The sequence below is a fragment of the Mobula birostris genome, chromosome 18, assembly GCF_030028105.1.
Source record: "Mobula birostris isolate sMobBir1 chromosome 18, sMobBir1.hap1, whole genome shotgun sequence".
Lineage (NCBI taxonomy): Eukaryota > Metazoa > Chordata > Chondrichthyes > Myliobatiformes > Myliobatidae > Mobula > Mobula birostris.
In genome coordinates, this window is record NC_092387.1 from 16,067,456 (window position 1) to 16,087,171 (window position 19,716).

Consider the following 19,716-nt stretch of genomic DNA (forward strand, 5'->3'; position numbering starts at 1 on the left):
ATCTTCTAACCCTATGTCACATCTTTCTACTGGTTTGATGCCATTCTTTACCAGTAGAGCCACGCCTCCCTCCCTGCCTACCTTCCTATCCCTCCAATACAACGTATAACCTTGGATATTCAGCTGCCAACTACAACCATTCTTCAGCCAGGATTCAGTGGTGGCCACAATATCATACCTGGCAAGCTGTAATAGTGCAACAAGATCATCTACCTTATTTCTTATACTCCACGCATTGAGATACAACACCTTGAGTACCGTATTTGCTACCCTTTTTGATTTTGCATCCCTAATGTACTGATACTCACCCTGTTGGCTGCGACTACGTCCCACCACCTGCCTGCCATTCCTGACAGTGTGACTGCACGCTACCTTTATTTTTTTACCATCTGTCCTATCCAGAGTCCCATCACTCTGGTTCCCATCCCCCTGCCAAATTAGTTTAAACCCTCCCCAACAGCTCTAACAAACATGCCCGTGAGAATATTGGTCCCCCTCGGGTTCAGGTGCAACCTGTCACTTTTGTACAGGTCATACCTCCCCCAGAAGAGATCCCAATGATCCAAGAACCTGAAGCCCTGCCCCCTACACCAGCTTCTCAGGCACACATTTATCTGCCAGATCATCCTGTTTCTACCCTCACTGGTGCGAGGCACAGGCAGCAATCCAAAAATTACTACTCTGGAGGTCCTAGTTCTCTACAATCTCTTTTCAGGACCTCTTTGCTTTTCCTTCCTATGTCATTGGTACCAGTACCAAAATTTTTGTTTGATTCAGAGCAAGAAAGCTGCAAAAGAACAGCTGATTCCTGGAGCAAAGGCAGATATCACTAGTCGGGGTAAAAGAGAGGCAAGACTGCGCAGGCACGTGATGTCAGCCAGTAGAGCGTGAAAGGTTTAAAAAGGCAAGGAGTCTTCAACGGTTTTTGATTCGGAGCAAGAAGGCTGCGAGTGAATGGCTGATTTCCGGAACAAAGGCAGTTTTTACTACTCGGAGTAAAAGAGAGGCAAGACTGCGCAGGTGTGTGACGTCAGCCAGTAGAGTGCGAAAGGTTTAAAAAGGCAAGGAATCTTCAACGGTTTTTGATTCGGAGTAAGAAGGCAGCGAGTGAATGGCTGATTCCCAGAGTGAAGGCGGTTTTTACTACTCAGGATAAAAGAGAGGCAAGACTGTGCAGGCATATGACATCAGCCAGTAGAGCACGAAAAGTTTGAAAAGAAGACTGCCATATCTAGCAGGCAGTAGAATGAGAGGCAGCAGAGTGATAGGGCTTTGGCTCAATGGGCTCAGGCAGTAACAGGACGAGGCGAGGTAGGTCTACCTGTATTATTTGCGGAAAGGAGGAAGTATGTGTGTGAGGCCAGTTTTCTGTGCTTGGAGTAAGGAATAAGGAACCTTGGTTCTCAAGGGATATTGCAACTCTGATAAAGAAGAAGAGGGAGTTGTATGAAATGTATAGGAAACGGGGTAAATCAGGTGCTTGAGGAGTATAAGAAGTGCAAGAAAATACTTAAGAAAGAAATCAGGAGGGCTAAAAGAAGACATGAGGTTGCCTTGGCAGTCAAAGCGAAGGATAATCCAAAGAGCTTTTACAAGTATATTAAGAGCAAAAGGATTGTAAGGGATAAAATTGGTCCACTTGAAGATCAGAGTGGTCGGCTTTGTGCGGAACCAAAGGAAATGGGGGAGATCTTAAATAGGTTTTTTGCATCTGTATTTACTAAGGAAGCTGGCATGAAATCTATGGAATTGAGGGAATCAAGTAGTGAGACCATGGAAACTGTACAGATTGAAAAGGAGGAGGTGCTTGCTGTCTTTAGGAACATTAAAGTGGATAAATCCCCAGGACCTGACAGAGTGTTCCCTCAGACCTTGAAGGAGACTAGTGTTGAAGTTGCGGGGGCCCTGGCAGAAATATTTAAAATGTCGCTGTCTACGGGTGAAGTACCGGAGGATTGTAGAGTGGCTCATGTTGTTCCGTTGTTTAAAAAAGGATCGAAAAGTAATCCGGGAAATTATAGGCCGGTGAGTTTAACGTCAGTAGTAAGTAAGTTATTGGAGGGAGTACTAAGAGACAGAATCTACAAGCATTTGGATAGACAGGGGCTTATTAGGGAGAGTCAACATGGCTTTGTGCGTAGTAGGTCATGTTTGACCAATCTGTTGGAGTTTTTCGAGGAGGTTACCAAGAAAGTGGATGAAGGGAAGGCAGTGGATATTGTCTGCATGGACTTCAGTAAGGCCTTTGACAAGGTCCCGCATGGGAGGTTAGTTAGGAAAATTCATTCGCTAGGTATACATGGAGAGGTGGTAAATTGGATTAGACATTGGCTCGAAGGAAGAAGCCAGAGACTGGTGGTAGAGAATTGCTTCTCTGAGTGGAGGCCTGTGACTAGTGGTGTGCCACAGGGATCAGTGCTGGGTCCATTGTTATTTGTCATCTATATCAATGATCTGGATGATAATGTGGTAAATTGGATCAGCAAGTTTGCTGATGATACAAAGATTGGAGGTGTAGTAGACAGTGAGGAAGGTTTTCAGAGCCTGCAGAGAGACTTGGACCACCTGGAAAAATGGGCTGAAAAATGGCAGATGGAGTTTAATACTGACAAGTGTGAGGTATTGCACGTTGGAAGGACAAACCAACGTAGAACATACAGGGTTAATGATAAGACACTGAGGAGTGCAGTGGAACAGAGGGATCTGGGAATACAGATACAAAATTCCCTAAAAGTGTCGTCATAGGTAGATAGGGTCGTAAAGAGAGCTTTTGGTACATTGGCCTTTATTAATCGAAATATTGAGTATAAGAGCTGGAATGTTATGATGAGGTTGTATAAGGCATTGGTGAGGCCTAATCTGGAGTATTGTGTTCAGTTTTGGTCACCATAATACAGGAAGGATATAAATAAGGTTGAAAGAGTGCAGGGAAGGTTTACAAGGATGTTGCCGGGACTTGAGAAACTCAGTTACAGAGAAAGGTTGAACAGGTTAGGACTTTATTCCCTGGAGCGTAGAAGAATGAAGGGAGATTTGATAGAGGTATATAAAATTATGATGGGTATAGATAGAGTGAATGCAAGCAGGCTTTTTCCACTGAGGCAAGGGGAGAAAAAAAACAGAGAACATGGGTTAAGGGTGAGGGGGGAAAAGTTTAAAGGGAACATTAGTGGGGGCTTCTTCACACAGAGAGTGGTGGGAGTATGGAATGAGCTGCCAGACGAGGTGGTAAATGCGGGTTCTTTTTTAACATTTAAGAATAAATTGGACAGATACATGGATAGGAGGTGTATGGAGGGATATGGTCCGTGTGCAGGTCAGTGGGACTAGGCAGAAAATGGTTCGGCACAGCCAAGAAGGGCCAAAGGGCCTGTTTCTGTGCTGTAGTTTCTATGGTTCTATGGTGTCAGGTGTGGGAGGTCCTGGAGTCTCCTAGCCTCCCGGACGGACATATCTGCACCAGGTGTGTCGAACTGCAGCTCCTAAGGGACCGAGTTAGGGAACTGGAGATGCAGCTCGATGACCTTTGCCTGGTCAGGGAGAGCAAGGAGGTGATAGAAAGGAGTTATAGGCAGGTGGTCACACCAGGGCCACGGGAGACAGACAAGTGGGTGTTAGTCAGGAGGGGGAAGGGGAAGAATCAGACACTAGAGAGTACTCCTGTGGCTGTACCCCTTGACAATAAGTACTCCTGTTTGAGTACTGTTGGGGGGGACAGCCTACCTGGGGAAAGCAACAGTGGCCGTGACACAGAGTCTGGCCCTGTGGCTCAGAAGGGTAGGGAAAGGAAGAGGAAGGCAGTAGTGATAGGGAGCTCTATAGTTAGGGGTCAGACAGGCGATTCTGTGGACACAGGAAAGAAACTTGGATGATAGTTTGCCTCCCAGGTGCCAGGGTCCGGGATGTTTCAGATCGCGTCCAAGATATCCTGCAGTGGGAGGGAGAACAGCCGGAGGTCGTGGTACATATTGGTACCAATGACATAGGTAGGAAAAGGGAAGAGGTCCTGAAAAAAGACTACAGGGAGTTAGGAAGGAAGTTGAGAAGCAGGGCCACAAAGGTAGTAATCTTGGAATTACTGCCTGTGCCACGCGACAGTGAGATTAGGAATAGAATGAGATGGAGGATAAATGCGTGGCTGAGGGATTGGAGCAGGGGGCAGGGATTCAGATTTCTGGATCATTGGAACTTCTTTTGGGGCAGGTGTGACCTGTACCAAAAGGACGGGTTGCGCTTGAATCCCAGGGGGACCAATATCCTGGTGGGGAGATTTGCTAAGGCTACTGGGAAGAGTTTAAACTAGAATTGTTGGGGGTGGGAACCGAACTGATGAGACTCGGGAAGAGAAGGTTAGCTCACAAATAGAGAAAGCTTGTAGGCACTGCGAAAGGGAGGATAGGCAGGTGATAGAGAAGGGACATGCTCAGACTGAAGGTTTGAAATTTGTCTATTTTAACGCAAGGAGTGTTGTGAACAAAGCAGATGAGCTTAGAGTGTGGATCAGTACTTGGAGCTATGATGTGGTGGCCAGTATAGAGACTTGGATGGCTTAGGGACAGGAATGGTTACTTCAAGTGCTGGGTTTTAGATGTTTCAGAAAGGACGGGGAGGGAGGCAAAAGAGGTGGGGGCCTGGCACTGTTGATCAGATAGTGTCACAGCTGCAGAAAAGGTGGACGCCATGGAGGGATTGTCTATGGAGTCTCTGTGGGTGGAGGTTAGGAACAGGAAGGGGTCAATAACTTTACTGGGTGTTTTTTATAGGCCACCCAATAGTAACAGGGATATCGAGGAGCAGATAGGGAAACAGATCCTGGAAAGGTGTAATAATAACAAAGTTGTCATGATGGGAGATTTTACTTTCCCAAATATCGATTGGCATCTCCCTAGAGCAAGGGGTTTAGATAGGGTGGAGTTTGTGAGGTGTGTTCAGGAAGGTTTCTTGACACAATAGGTAGATATGCCTACAAGAGGAGAGGGTGTACTTGATTTGGTATTGGGAAATGAACCTGGTCAGGTGTCAGGTCTCTCAGTGGGAGAGCATTTTGGAGATGGTGATCATAATTCCATCTCCTTTCCAATAGCATTGGAGAGAGATAGAAACAGACAAGTTAGAAAAATGTTTAATTGGAGTAATGGGAATTATGAGGCTATCAGGCAGGAAATTAGAAGCTTAAATTGGAAACAGATATTCTCAGGGAACAGTACGGATAAAATGTGGCAAATGTTCAAGGGATATTTGTGTGGAGTTCTGCATAGGTACATTCCAAAGAGACAGGGAAGTTATGGTAGGGTACAGGAACCGTGCTGTACAAAGGCTGTAATAAATCTAGTCAAGAAGAAAGGAAAAGCTTTCAAAAAGTTCTGAGAGCTAGGTAATGTTAGAGATCTAGAAGATTATAAGGCTAATAGGAAGGAGTTTAAGAAGGAGATTAGGAGAGCCAGAGGGGCCATGAGAAGGCCTTGGCGGACAGGATTAAGGAAAACCCCAAGGTATTCTACAAGTATTTGAAGAGCAAGAGGATAAGAGGTAAAATATTAGGACCTATCAAATGTGACAGTGGGAAAGTGTGTATGGAACCGGAAGAAATAGCAGAGGTACTTAATGAATACTTTACTTCAGTATTCACTACGGAAAGGGATCTTGGTGATTGTAGTGATGACTTGCAGCAGACTGAAAAGCTTGAGCATGTAGATATTAAGAAAGAGGATGTGCTGGAGCTTTTGGCATCAGGTTGGATAACTTGCCGGGACTGGATGAGATGTACCCCAGGCTACTGTGGGAAGCAAGGGAGGGGATAGTTGAGCCTCTGGCAACGATCTTTGCATCATCAATGGGGACGGGAGAGGTTCCGGAGGATTGGTGGGTTGTGGATGTTGTTCCTTTATTCAAGAAAGGGAGTAGAGATAGCCCAAGAAATTACAGACCAGTGAGTCTTACCTCAGTGGTTGTTAAGTTGATGGAGAAGATCCTGAGAAGCAGGATTTGTGAACATTTGAAGAGGTATAATATGATTAGGAATAGTCAGCATGGCTTTGTCAAGGGCAGTTTGTGCCTTACGAGCCTGATTGAATTTTTTGAGGATGTGACTAAACACATTGATGAAGGAAGAACAGTAGATGTAGTGTATATGGATTTCAGCAAGGCATTTGATAAGGTACCCCATCAAAGGCTTATTGAGAAAGTAAGAAGGCATGGGATCCAAGGGGACATTGCTTTGTGGATGCAGAACTGGCTTGCCCACAGAAGGCAAAAAGTGGTTGTAGACAGGTCATATTATGCCTGGAGGTCGGTCACCAGTGGAGTGCCTCAGGAATCTGTTCTGGGACCCTTACTCTTTGTGATTTTTATAAATGACCTGGATGAGGAAGTGGAGGGATGGATTAGTAAGTTTCCTGATGACACAATAGGTTAGAGGTGCTGTGGATAGTGTGGAGGGCGGTCAGAGGTTACAGTGGGACATTAATAGAATGCAGAACTGGGCTGAGAAGTGGCAGATGGAGTTCAACCCAGATAAGTGTGAAGTGGTTCATTTTGGTAGGTCAAATATGATGGCAGAATATAGTATTAATGGTAAGACTCTTGGCAGTGTGGAGGATCAGAGGGATCTTGGGGTCTGAGTCCATAGGACGCTCAAAGCAGCTGTGCAGGTTGACTCTGTACTTTAGTTAAGAAGGCGTACGGTGTATTGGCCTTCATCAATCATGGAATTGAATTTAGGAGCCGAGAGGTAATGTTGCAGCTATATAGGACCCTGGTCAGACCCCACTTGGAGTACTGTGGTCAGTTCTGGTCGCCTCACTACAGGAAGGATGTGGAAGCCATAGAAAGGATGCAGAGGAGATTTACAAGGATGTTGCCTGGATTAGGGAGCAAGCCTTATGAGAATAGGTTGAGTGAACTCGGCCTTTTCTCCTTGGAGCGACAGAGGATGAGAGGTGACCTGATAGAGGTGTATAAGATGATGAGAGGCATTGATCATGTGGATAGTCAGAGGCTTTTTCCCAGGGCTGAAATGGTTGCCACAAGAGGACTCAGGTTTAAGGTGCTGGGAAGTAGGTACAGAGGAGATGTCAGGGGTAAGTCTTTTACTCAGACAGTGGTGAGTGCATGGAATAGGCTGCCGGCAATGGTGGTGGGGGGGGGGGGCGGATACGATAGGGTGGGTCTTTTAAGAGAATTTTGGATAGGTACGTGGAGCTTAGAAAAATAGAGGGCTATAGGTAAGCCTAGTAATTTCTAAGGTAGGCACGTGTTTGGCACAACTTTGTGGGCCGAAGGGCCTGTATTGTGCTGTAGGTTTTCTATGTTTCTATGTCTCTAAGACATTTGGCTACTCTCCCTTTCTCTCCAAAATGTTGTGGATGCGATCTGAGACGTCCCTGACCCTGGCACCTGGGAGGTAACATACCATCTGGGTGTCCCATTCATGTCCACGGAATCTCCTGTCTGTTTCCCTCACTGTTGAGTCTCCTATCACTACCACTCCCTTCTTCTCTCTCTTTCCCTTCTGCACCATGGACCCATGCTCAGTACCTGTAATCCTGTCACTGTGGCATTTCCCCTGTAAGGTCACCCCCACAAAAGTATCCAAAGCGGTATACTTATTTTTGAGGGGAATGGCCACTGGTGTGCTCTGCTCTAACTGCCTGTTTACAGTTCCGTTCCTGCTGACAGTCACCCAGCTACTCGCATCCTACAACTTCAAGGTGACTACTTCCCTGTAACTGATCAATTATCTCCTCACTCTTCTGTATAAGCCGAAAGTCATCCAGTTCCTGCTCCAGATTCCCAAAACAGTCTTCAAGGAGCTGCAGCTGCATGCAAGTCACGCAGATATAGTTCCCTGGGATCCCTGGCTGCATCCGCATGAAGAACACACAATTGCCATTTACTATACTAGGTACAGCAAGAGAAAAACAAAAAAGAAAACTTTAACAGAAGCTTACCCAGATCCAACACCTCCTCTGAGCCGAAGCCTCCTTTGAGCCAAAGCCTGACGCTTCCACTCTCAGCACTGGCCTACTCTCCACAATGGCCACTCCACTTGTCCATCCTGTACTTTTATTTAGTTTGCAGTTCTCTGCTCCCTCTGCTGATAAGGCCTCTGCAATGACCAAAAGCCTTTGAAGCTCTCTTTTTGAACAAGCATCGCCAACCTGTGAGAAACCTCTTCACAGTGCTCTGCTCCCACTGCTGTGGTTACTTCTGGAGCACTATTTCACCCAATAACCTTTGCTGTATCCACTACTGTTAGTTGTTCCTTTGCAGCATGTGGAGAACATCAGAATTGATGATCTGTGATGGTGTGGCTCTCAGAAGGAAGCTGAGATGAATATGATCATTGAATTTTTTTTTCACTAGAGATGGCTGCAAGTGTTTCAGTTGTCTCTTTCTCACTGGCACTACATTGATGTTCTTGGAGCCTCCTCTTCTTCTCTTTCATTTTATTGTCCAGACTGGATATGGCAATGCTGCAGAGTTTTGATTTGACCTGTTGGTTATAGCTTTGCTTATTATATGCTTTCACAGAATGAAATATCATACTGAATTTTCTTCATGTTGAAAGCCCATTCATAGGTGTGCTTTGTCTTTCTACAATCGTGCTGGTTACAACTAGGTTTGGTACTTTGTTTTTATGACAATGATAGAGGGGGTAATATACCAGGCTCTCACAGTCTAAATTGTAGTCATATTCATTTTGTTACTACTGAGTTGCGTTAGTGCCTCAGAAACCTAGTTTAGTTCAGCAAAAAACTAAACTGCTGGAGAAACTCAATAGGTCAAGGAGCACCTGTGAAGGCAAAGGCATAGTTAGTATTTTGGATCAAGACTCTGCATCAAGATTTCGCAGCTGCAATCTCTTGTATCTTCTGTATGTATGTCAATGGTAGTGGCACATTACGTATATAATGTGGCACTACCATTAGGGTGAAAATGGAAGAGTGCTTGAAGGATTGTACATGTAACAGCAGTTGCACTTAGGTTAGAGTTCGTTTATTCCTTGTGTTCATTGGCACAACAACAGTAACAGACCTCTACGCCTTTAAGTATTAATTGGTACTGAAGTCTTACTGAGTGCACTTTGTGCCTTTGTTGGTCTCTGTGGTTCTTCCAGGAGAGGGCAATAGTTAGTAATCAGTAGGATGTTTCTTCTTTTGTATTTGATTTAATGCCATTGGACTCCATGTAATCTAGAATCAATGTATAACACTATAAACGTACTGTAGGAGTCTATTTTACCAATGCCTTGCAATTGTGATGAAGTAGTTTTCTGAAAAATGTTATTCTGTGAGTGTGATTGTGGTAGACAGTCCTGATCGTCCTCTGAAATTAGAAAAACTAACTGAATTAGGAAAAGAAACAAACGGGTATTTAGTGAGTGAGGTAGTCCTTTTTGGTTGAAAATACTGGGGGAACTTGAAAATTATGGGGATGCTTGTTGTGAAGTATTATTCTGGAACAACTTGCTACCTTATACAAAAGCAGTTTTTTGAAATAAATATTTCAAACAATATATATATATATATTTTGAGGATGTGACTAAACACATTGATGAAGGTAGAGCAGTAGATGTAGTGTATATGGATTTCAGCAAGGCGTTTGACAAAGTACCCCATGCACGGCTTAATGAGAAAGTAAGGAGGCATGGGATCCAAGGGGACATTGCTTTGTGGATCCAGAACTGGCTTGCCCACAGAAGGCAAGGAGTGGTTGTAGACAGATCATGTTCTGCACAGAGGTCAGTGACCAGTGCTGTGCCTCAGGGATCTGCTCTGGGACCCCTCCTCTTTGTGATTTTTCTAAATGACTTGGATGAGGAAGTGGAGGGATGGGTTAGTAAATTTGCTGATGACACAAAGGTTGAGAGTGTTGCTGATAGTGTGGAGGGCTGTCAGAGGTTACAGCGGGACATTGAAAGGATGCAAAACTGGGCTGAGAAGTGGCAGGTGGAGTTCAACCCAGATAAGTGTGAGGTGGTTCATTTTGGTAGGTCAAATATGATGGAAGAATATGGTATTAATGGTAAGACTCTTGGCAGTGTGGAGGATCAGAGGGATCTTGGGGTCCAAGTCCATAAGATACTCAAAGCTGCTGTGCAGGTTGACTCTGTGGTTAAGAAAGCACACGGTGCATTGGCCTACATCAATCGTGGGATTGAGTTTAAGAGCCGAGAGGTAATGTTGCAGCTATATAGGACCCTGGTCAGACCCCACTTGGAGTACTGTGCTCAGTTCTGGTCGCCTCACTATAGGGAGGATGTGGAAGCCATAGAAAGGGTGCAGAGGAGATTTACAAGGATATTTCCTGGATTAGGGAGCATGCCTTATGAGAATAGGTTGAGTGAGCCCACCCTTTTTTCCTTGGAGCGGCAGAGGATGAGAGGTGACCTGATAGAGGTGTATAAGATGATGAGAGGCATTGATCAGGTGGATAGTCAGAGGCTTTTTCCCAGGGCTGAAATGGCTAGCACAAGAGGGCACAGTTTTAAGGTGCTTGGAAGTAGGTACAGAGGAGATGTCAGGGGTAAGTTTTTTACACAGAGAGTGGTGAGTGCATGGAATGGGCTGCCAGTGACAGTGGTGGAGGCGGATACGATAGGGCCTTTTAAGAGACCCCTGGACAGGTACATGGAGCTCAGAAAAATGGAGGGCTATGGGCAACCCTAGGTAATTTCTAAGGTAAGGACATGTTCAGCACAGCTCTGTAGGCCGAATGGCCTGTGTTGTGCTGTAGGTTTTCTATGTTTCTGTGTTTATCTATATGTATGCTATTTCACTTCTAGTTTTTTCTGAGTTACTAAGATCACCAATATCAGAATTGAACTTGTAATTGTGTTACTAGTTTCTTGAAATTAATATTTATTTACTTGAAATTTCCGATTTCTGGATTGTCAATTTGCTTGTACAAATTGAATACCTAGGTCAATTTCACATTGTCTGGGTGGTATAATTAATTGAATTTACACTCTCCAGCTGTTAAAGTGGGATTTAATCTTGTATCTTCTTAGGATGTTTCTAGAAATACAGTAAGGTAACAGGCTCTTCCAATCCAAACAGCCATGCCAGTATGTGACCAATTAACCCACTAACCTATATACCTTTGGAATATGGGAGGAAGCTGGAGCATCTGGAGGAAACCCTTGTGGTCATACAAACTCCTTACAGGCAATGGTGGAATTGAACCTGGGTCGCTGGCACTGTAATAGCATTACACTGACTGTTACCATGCCGTCTCTGGGCCATTCAGATTTTTGGTAATAGTCGAATAATCTAACCACAATGCTAGCATAAAAGTTGACTGGATAAATAGGTATTAAATGTCAGTTAATATCTTCTGGGCAACTGGAATGTCTTGAGTGAAAATGTTGCTATATTTACCCATAATATTTATTCTTAGGTATCACTTTTGTTGTAATTGGGGCAATTATAACTGTCAACTGGGTAGTCTCATTCTTACAATACAAAGCAATCTGGTGTTTAGAAGCATTTTTGCACACAAATCTGTGATATAATTTCAATGCTATTAGATTAGTAACAAATGCTGGAACAGTTGCATATGTTTTTATCTTTGTTTAGCTTCAGCAGGACTGTTCTAAAACTTACTAATTAAACGAAGTTTGGTCAAATAGCTGCTATATTTGCAATGGCCAATCTAAAGATTAATGAATGTCCTGAAATGAAGAAAATAAACTGTTTGAGTTATGGAAATTTGTCCTTATGGAATTCACAAATTCCTGTTCAAAAATCCAAGATATGGAATAAAGTTCACTTGTACAGTATTTGTGTGGGAGGAAAAGGTTAAATAAATAAATCATCTATAGTTTGCTTTATACCTGTGCAATATGATCATTGGTTCAAATAAGGACCTGCATTTTAATCTTAAGCAATTATTTGAAGGATAACTTCCTATTGTTTAACTTCAGAAAACTCTCATGGGTTAACAATCTTAACATTTATAAAGCAGGTTCAGCACTTCCTTGTTCTTACTGGTAGAGCAATAAAATATAAGACAATATACCTTCTATCATTGACCAGTGCTATACCAGTTTTGCAGTATGATGTAACTCTCCATATGAAAAAAATGGATGCTTGTTGTGAAGTATTATTCTGGAACAACTTGCTGCCTTATACAAGTAGTTTTTTGAAATATATACGCTACTTCACCTCTAGTTTTTTTCTAAGCTACTAAGATCACCAGTATCAGAATTCAACTTGTAAGTGTGTTACTAGATTTTTGAAATTAATATTTACTTATGTGAAGTTTCCAATTTCTGGATTGTCAAGTTCCAAGGTGCTTTCAGCAAACTCATTTTATATTTTGATATCTAGTCAGTTTTCTTGATCGTCTCTTTTCATTTGATTCCTGATCAGCTGATTCCCTTTCATAAACTTTGATTTATTAGTCATCTTCGGTTCACTGTATTAATCATATTTCTTAAGCATGATTAAGATAAAGGCTATGATTGAGGATTAATGTAGATCTTAAGTTATAATCTGTGTAACTGCTATGTTGGTGCGTTTTACTTCCCTGGAACTAATTGTAGTTGATCATATTATGTCCATAGCTATGTAATCCACATTTGTGAAATATCACATAATCTCCAGTAGGTATTCATAGTTACCTCTCTTGTAAATGGTGCCTCCCTAGCAGAAGTTTAATTCCCTTCTCCAAATTTTCATCTCCAATCTGACAGTTTCAGTTAATCCGTGTGATTGGTATTTGTTACATAACCTCCAGCTGTCCCAAGAAGGTGAAGTAGGCTTTTACCTTTAACTTGTTATGGTTAAATGCAACTAAATGCATTTCTTGGTTAAGAAATAACACATGGATTCCATGGAGGTCAGTTTTGCTTTCCTAAAGGATATTGGCAATCTAGTATGAGTTCCAACTTCCTTGTGACTCATTGATAACTTCACTTTTATTTTCAAATGTTGGTATTACTAAGTGATCTTTTTAAGACTTTTCTAAGCCTGAATTCCAGTTCTGAAACAGCACTAAACATAGATGTAGTGAATTATTAGTCCATATCTCTGGATTAAGCATCCAGTTTCATAAATTCCATATTGCTATTTCTTTCTGAGTTACTGCGTATATACTGACACTTTACCATTTCCCTGTGTTGTCAGATAGTTTTCTTGACACAAAATCCTGGATAAATTTCAACTTCCTGCAGTTTAGTATAGGGAAGGTCAAAACTATTGCTTTGGCTCTGCTACAGACCCTACACCCTTGACATGGATCCATCTGTATTGTGACTATTGTTACAGGCTGGTCAAGATCATTCAGAATCTTGGCAAAATATCTGATAAATTTTTTAAACCCTCATCCTATCCATCACTCATTTCTATTTCTGCCAAATTTTGCCTCCACCTTAACCTTTCCTTTTTAGTGTTGAGAAACTCATACATTTCCGTTATTTCAAGGGATGTATTTTGAGTTCTTTGTTCAGTCATCTGTCATTCTTCTCACTTAATAAATCTCATTTATCCGAAATCATCTTCTGCTTCAGAATCAGAATCTGGTTTAACAGTACTGGCGTATGTCGTGAAATTTGTTGTTTTGTGGTAGCAGTTCATTAAATTAAATTAAATAAGTAATGCAAAAAGAAAGGAAAAAATACTGAGATAGTGTTCATGAGTTCATTGTCCATTCATATGGTGGAAAGGAAGAACCTGTTCCTTCAATGTTGAGGGTGCATCTTCAGGCTCCTGTACCACCTCCTTGGTTTAGAAAATAGCACAGTTCCTGGGTGAATGCCGTCCTTAATGATGGATGCTGCCTTTTTGAAGTATTTCCTTTTGAAGATGTCCTGGATGCTGAGGAGCCTAGTGCCCATGGTGCAGATAGCTGAGTTTACAACTTCTGTAGCCTTTTCTGATCCTGTACAGTGGCCCCTCCATACCAGATGATGATGCAACTGGTTAGAATGCCTTCCACAGTACATCTGTAGAAATCTACAAGTATCTTTTGTGACATACCAATTCTCCTTAAACTAATGATATATAGGCACTGTTGCATTAATATGTTGGGCCCAGGATAGATCCTCAGAGATGTTGACACCCAGGAACTTGAAAGTGCTCACCCTTTCAACTTCTGATCCCTCAATGATGACAAGTATGTGTTCCCTCGCTTTCCTTTCCTGAAGTTCACAATCAATTCCTTGGTCTTACTGATATTGAGTGCAAGGTTGTTGCTGTGACACCACTCAACCAGCTGACCTCTCTCACTCCTATATGCCTGCTCATCACCATCGGAAATTATGCCAATAATAGTTGTGTTGTCAGCATTTATAGATGGCGTTTGAGCAGTGGGCCGAACACACATTTTTGAGGTACACCAGTGTGGATTGTCAATGGAGTGCAGTGGTTATTTTTGATCCGCACAAACTGTGCTCTCCCAGTGAGGAAGTCAAGGATCCATTTGCAGAGGTACAGGGGCTCAGGTTTTGGAGTTTTTTGATTAAAACTGAAGGTATAATTGTGTTGATCGCTGAGTTATAGGCAGTAAACAGCAGCCTGAAGTAGGTATTACTATTATCATACCATCATAACCTACCACTAAAAATACTTTATTTCAAACAAATATAAAATGTTATTGTCTCTTTCTCCATTCTTGGCCACAGGTAGAAAATTTGTAACATAGAAAGAGGGTATTTAACTCTTTGTGTTTGTGCTGGTCAAAAAAATATCCGAATTATACTCCTATCTTGCAACATTAAGTTCATTGCCCTTAGGAAATGTCCCTTCAAGCACATGCTCCAGTAATGTTTAAATATGATGAGAGAGTCAAGCTTGTTACACTTACAGATAGCAGGTGCAAAGCCCCTAATACTCACTGATGAAGAAAAATATATTTCACCTCATCTGGCTTTTACTTTAAATATATTCCACCTGCTTTTAACCAATCTGCTAAGAAAATAGGGCCTTTAATGAAAGAAAGAACATTGTGTGCCTTTTTAATTGCCTTATTGACCTGTCCTTTTATTTAAGTATTTACACACATACACTTGAAGGTCCATGCCACTTCATATCTTTCCATTTGTTGTATATTCCACGACCTTGTTTCATCTCTCCAAGTGCTTTACATTACAGTTCTCTGGATTAATTTCTAATTAGCATTTTTAGCCAACTAACTGAGGACCGATTATTTCCTCCAGTCTAAACTTTGCTTCTCTATATCAATCACCACAAACTTCTTTATCATGTCCCTGCATTTTAGTTTAAATCTTGAAAATATAGAAAACAAGGGACTGAGTGCTTGAGTCCTGTAGAATCCTAGTACGCCTTCCATTCACAAAAATACCTATCAACTGCTTTATTCTCTGCTTTGTACCACTGAGATCGTCTTGGATCTAATTTGCGACTCTCCTTTAGTTCCCCTGGGCTTTAATTTTTCTGAATTGTCCTTCATACATAATACTTTGTAAAAAGCTGAACTGAAGTCTCTACTGAAGACCATGTTAATTGAACTGCTTTTATTAACAGACTTGTTACTCCACAAAAAAATCAGTCAAACTAGTCAGACATAATCTTCCTTTAATGAATCAGTGCTGACTAAACTCAATTAATCTGTGCCTTTGTAAGTGAAGTTTCACACTATCCCTTAGATTGGTTTCCAGTAACTTGTCAACCATTGAGGTTAAACTAACTGGCCTTAATTACATTGTTTATATCTTACCCAGTTTTAAAAAAGACAGTACAATGGTAACAATCGTACAATCCTCTGCAAACAACTTTGTGTAGCCAAAATGTATTAAACGTTGTATTTCCATTAGTGGGAGAGTTTAGGATCTGAGGTCACACCTCAGAATAAAGGAATTCCCTTTACAATGGAGATGAAGAAGAATTTTGTCAGCCTGAGTGTGTTGAATCTGTGGAATTTGTTGCCATAGAGGGCTGTGGAGGCCAAGATATTGGGTATATTTAAGGCAGAGATTGATAGTTTTTTTTTTGATTGGTAAAGGGATTAAGGATTATGAGAAGGCAGGAGAATGGGGTTGAAAAATTCAGCTATGATTGAGTGGCAAATTGAACTCATGGACTGAATGGCCTAATTCTGTTCTTATAATTTTTGGTCTTATTTAACAGCCCAGGTATCATTTATGAGGGTACTGGTTTGATCATTGTGGAGGTCTTCATTTTGCTTGAAGAAAGCAAAGTCTAAAAAATCCAATCCATTATAATGATATGTTAGATGGGCGCAGCAGTGGGTCAGCAACAATTTCTTGGCTCTGACCTAGCTTTACACCCAGTATTTCATTCAGAAATGGACCAGAATGGCTGTAGACCACAGCTCCAATTGGTTTTGTACTGTGGGGGAGGGTGCTAGTTTCTGCCATCTGCCATGTTTGAATGATGGATATGGGTGAGAGCAATGGGCAGGATGAATTGGCAGAAAATGATTTTGTGTCTTTATGTTTTTCTTTGGCAGTTTAATATCCTGACTCATTAGAAGTAGAATGCTAAAATACAGTTTGGATTTATTATATTTTTATTGAAGTGGCACCAATTAATTAAAAAGACTTGTGGTTATCTAGCTGTTATTTATTGTGCATTATCAAATGGCTATGGCTAAATTTTAATGAAAATGAAATATTTAATCTTATTTGCCTTCCATTACTTTACATTAAAAGTACTTGTTTTTTCTTCAACAGATTCACGTACTGGAATTTGCTATTCTTATCTGATTCACGGGCGTTGTGCAAATGAACTTCAAGGACCATATACCAAAATGCAGTGTTGTTGTGATAGTGGTCGCTGTTGGTCATCCGGTAGGATTCCAGAATTGTGTGCAATGCGTGGAACTGGTATGTTTTGTTTGTCTTTTTATCATTTCTGTACTTTTCAGAAAAAAAAATAATTTTTACTGACTTACTGCCTGTTGAATCTATCTGCAGTTAGACTTTTTAAAAGAATCAGGTATGACCTGAAATTATGCACCTAGCCAATAGAGTGGCTTGGAAGGTGGAGCTAGGAATCCCCAGGCCACTCAAAAAGATACACATTACCCGTGGTAACCTGGGTTGCTTGTTCCCTGTACATATTGCTGATTTTGCTTTCATTATCCTAACAAGATAGGCATTGGGGTTTTATCTGTTGTTTGGCCTGGAGGGAAAAAATACTGGAAAGGTATTGGAGATTGTGAAAGCCTGGTTGACAATAGAGACTGGGAGGACTTTGTTGATGCTAGAGATCATGGGTGTGAGGAAGATAGGACCAGGAGCTGAGGAGTGTACAACATTGCTCACCCTTCACAAGATGTGGCTGTCTTTCCACTGTTAAACAGGCTGATTATGTCAGTCCAGTGTCAGTGCCACCTAGTAGGGGGACCACTTATCACTTAGCAAAACTCTGAATAGGGTCAATAAGGCAGTTAGCCCTTTGGCAAACAGTATAGGGTAAATAAGGAAATTTAACCAATTTCTTATTTGAAGAGGCTGCACATATAAACACAATTACCTTTGCTGATCTGGCCCATGAAGAAGAAAGTAAAAGTGGATAACAACCATCCCACACAACCTGTCCCTTTTTCTTGGAATACAAGATTGGCATCTCAATCTGGCATTTCCATGATTATTACCTTGCTTAGTAACAGGCATAAAACACTGGAGGAACTCAGAAGGTGTCAGGCACCATCTACGGAAGGGATTAAAGAGTTGAAATTTTGGGCCAAGACCCTTTATCAGGACTGGAAAGAAAGGGGGAAGGAATACAAGCTAGAAGGCGATAAGTGAAGCCACATGGGGTGGAAGATAGGTAGTGATGAATGGGATATGAAGTGAGAAGCTGGGAGGTGCAGGTGGAAAAGCTAAAGGGCTGAAGAAGAAGGAATCTGATAGGAGAGGAGAGTGATGCATGGGAGAAAGGGAGGGAGAGGCACCAGAGTGAGATGATAGACAGATGAAGAGAAGAGTAAGGGTAAGAAGGGAGCCAGAATGGAGAATGAAAAAGAGAGAATGGGGGGGGGGAGAAATTACAGTAAGTTAGAGAAATCAAGGTTCATGTTGTCAGACTGGAGGCTACCCAGACAGAATATAAGATGTTGCTCCTCCAACTTGAGAGTGCCCTCATCATGGCAATAGAGGAGGCCATAGATTGACATGTCAGAATGGTAATGGGGACTGGATTTAAAATAATTGGCTGCAGGGAAATCGTGCTTGTTACAGATGAAGTAAAGGTGCTCAACGAAGCAGTTCTCTAATCTCCTTTGGGCCTTACCAATGTAAAGGAGGCTGCACTGGGAGCACTGGATACAGCAAATGACCCCGACAGACTCACGGGTGAAGTGTTGCCTCACCTAAAAGGACTGCTTGGGGCCTTAATGGTGATGAGGGAGAAAGTGAATGAATAGATGTGGCACTTCTTCCACTTGCAGGGATAAGTGCCAGGAAGGAGATGATGTGGGAGGGATAAACGGACAATAAATTCATGGATAGAATGTTCCCTGTGTACTGGTGTGTGTAAAGTTGTGTTTGATGGTAGGATCCCATTAAAGATGGCAGAATTTGTGGGGAATGTTATGCTGGATGCAGAGGCTCATGGTGTGGTGAGTAAGGACAAGGGGAACTCTATCCTTCAGGCAGTGGAAAGATGGTGAGGGTGGATGTCTGAAATGGAGGAAATGCGGGTGAGAGCGATATAAGTGGAAGAGGAAGGAAACCCCATTTCATGAAGATGGAGGACATCTTTGATGTTCTAGAAAAGAAAGCCTCATCCTGGGAACAAATGTGGTAGCGTCAGAGGAACTGAGAAAAGGGAATGACATTTTTACAAGTGACAGGGTGCGAAGAAGGATAGTTAAGATTACTGTGGGAGTCAGTATGTTTATAAAATATATCAGTAGACAGCCTGTCCAGAGATGATCAAGAAAGTGGAGAGAGGTGTCAGAAATGGACAAATGATATTAAAGGCAGGGTTGAAGTTGGAGGCAGTGTTAATAAAATTGAAGATGTCTTCAATAATAAAAGCTCATGGAAAAAAACTTGGTAAACACACACCAGCTGTCAGTGAAAATAATCATGAATAATGAAGTTCACCATCATTTTCATTGTTCCAGCACTGCCTTTTGTCAATTCAGTAAAAAGGTGTTCAAAGACCTTGGCTTCAAATCTGGCACAGATTTCATGGTATACAGACAAGCAATGATCCGTGCCTTCCCATGCTTCTGGACTACTTACAGGAGGTGCCATTAATAGCTCCGTCTGTCTAAGTAGACAATAGATGCACCCGGTTTAGGACTGAATTGGGTGTGGAACAGCGTCGGCTGTGGCTGAATAAACTGATTCTTGAGCAGCAGTCCTTGGCTCAGCTGCTGCACATGAAGGCTGATGGCTGCGGCTGGGTAGTCACTGCCGCAGCTTTCCTTCTCTCATCTGTCGACCACAGTTGGGTTTGTTTTTCCTCTGCATTGGTAATGCCTGGATGTACAGCCTGTCGCCAGGTGTAGCGCTTTGCAGCTGTTTCTTCCCAAGTGTCCACCCTGATATCAGCAGACTTCAGGTCACGTTTACAAGCATCCCTGTAACACAGCAGTTGGCGCCTTATGAGCTGAGATCCTGCGGCGAGTTCTCCATATAAGATGTCCTTGGGGATGCATGCGGCGGACATGGCCAAGCCAGCACAGTCTTCGCTGTGTGAGAGGGATATGCATGCTTAGCATGCTGGTCTGGTCCAGGATGTCCTTGTTTGGCACGTGGTTTTTCCAGGAAATGCC

At 42.3% G+C, this 19,716-nt stretch overlaps 1 protein-coding gene across 1 annotated transcript in view; it reads left to right on the plus strand.

The window, feature by feature from the left end:
- LOC140211971 (fibrillin-1-like) overlaps nt 1–19,716 on the plus strand; it is a 460,859-nt gene that overhangs the window by 193,584 nt on the left and 247,559 nt on the right. Inside the window, exon 9 of the mRNA XM_072282261.1 lies at nt 16,658–16,810. Within this exon, the coding sequence (XP_072138362.1) occupies nt 16,658–16,810 (153 nt within the window). The remainder of the gene's footprint in view (nt 1–16,657; nt 16,811–19,716) is intronic.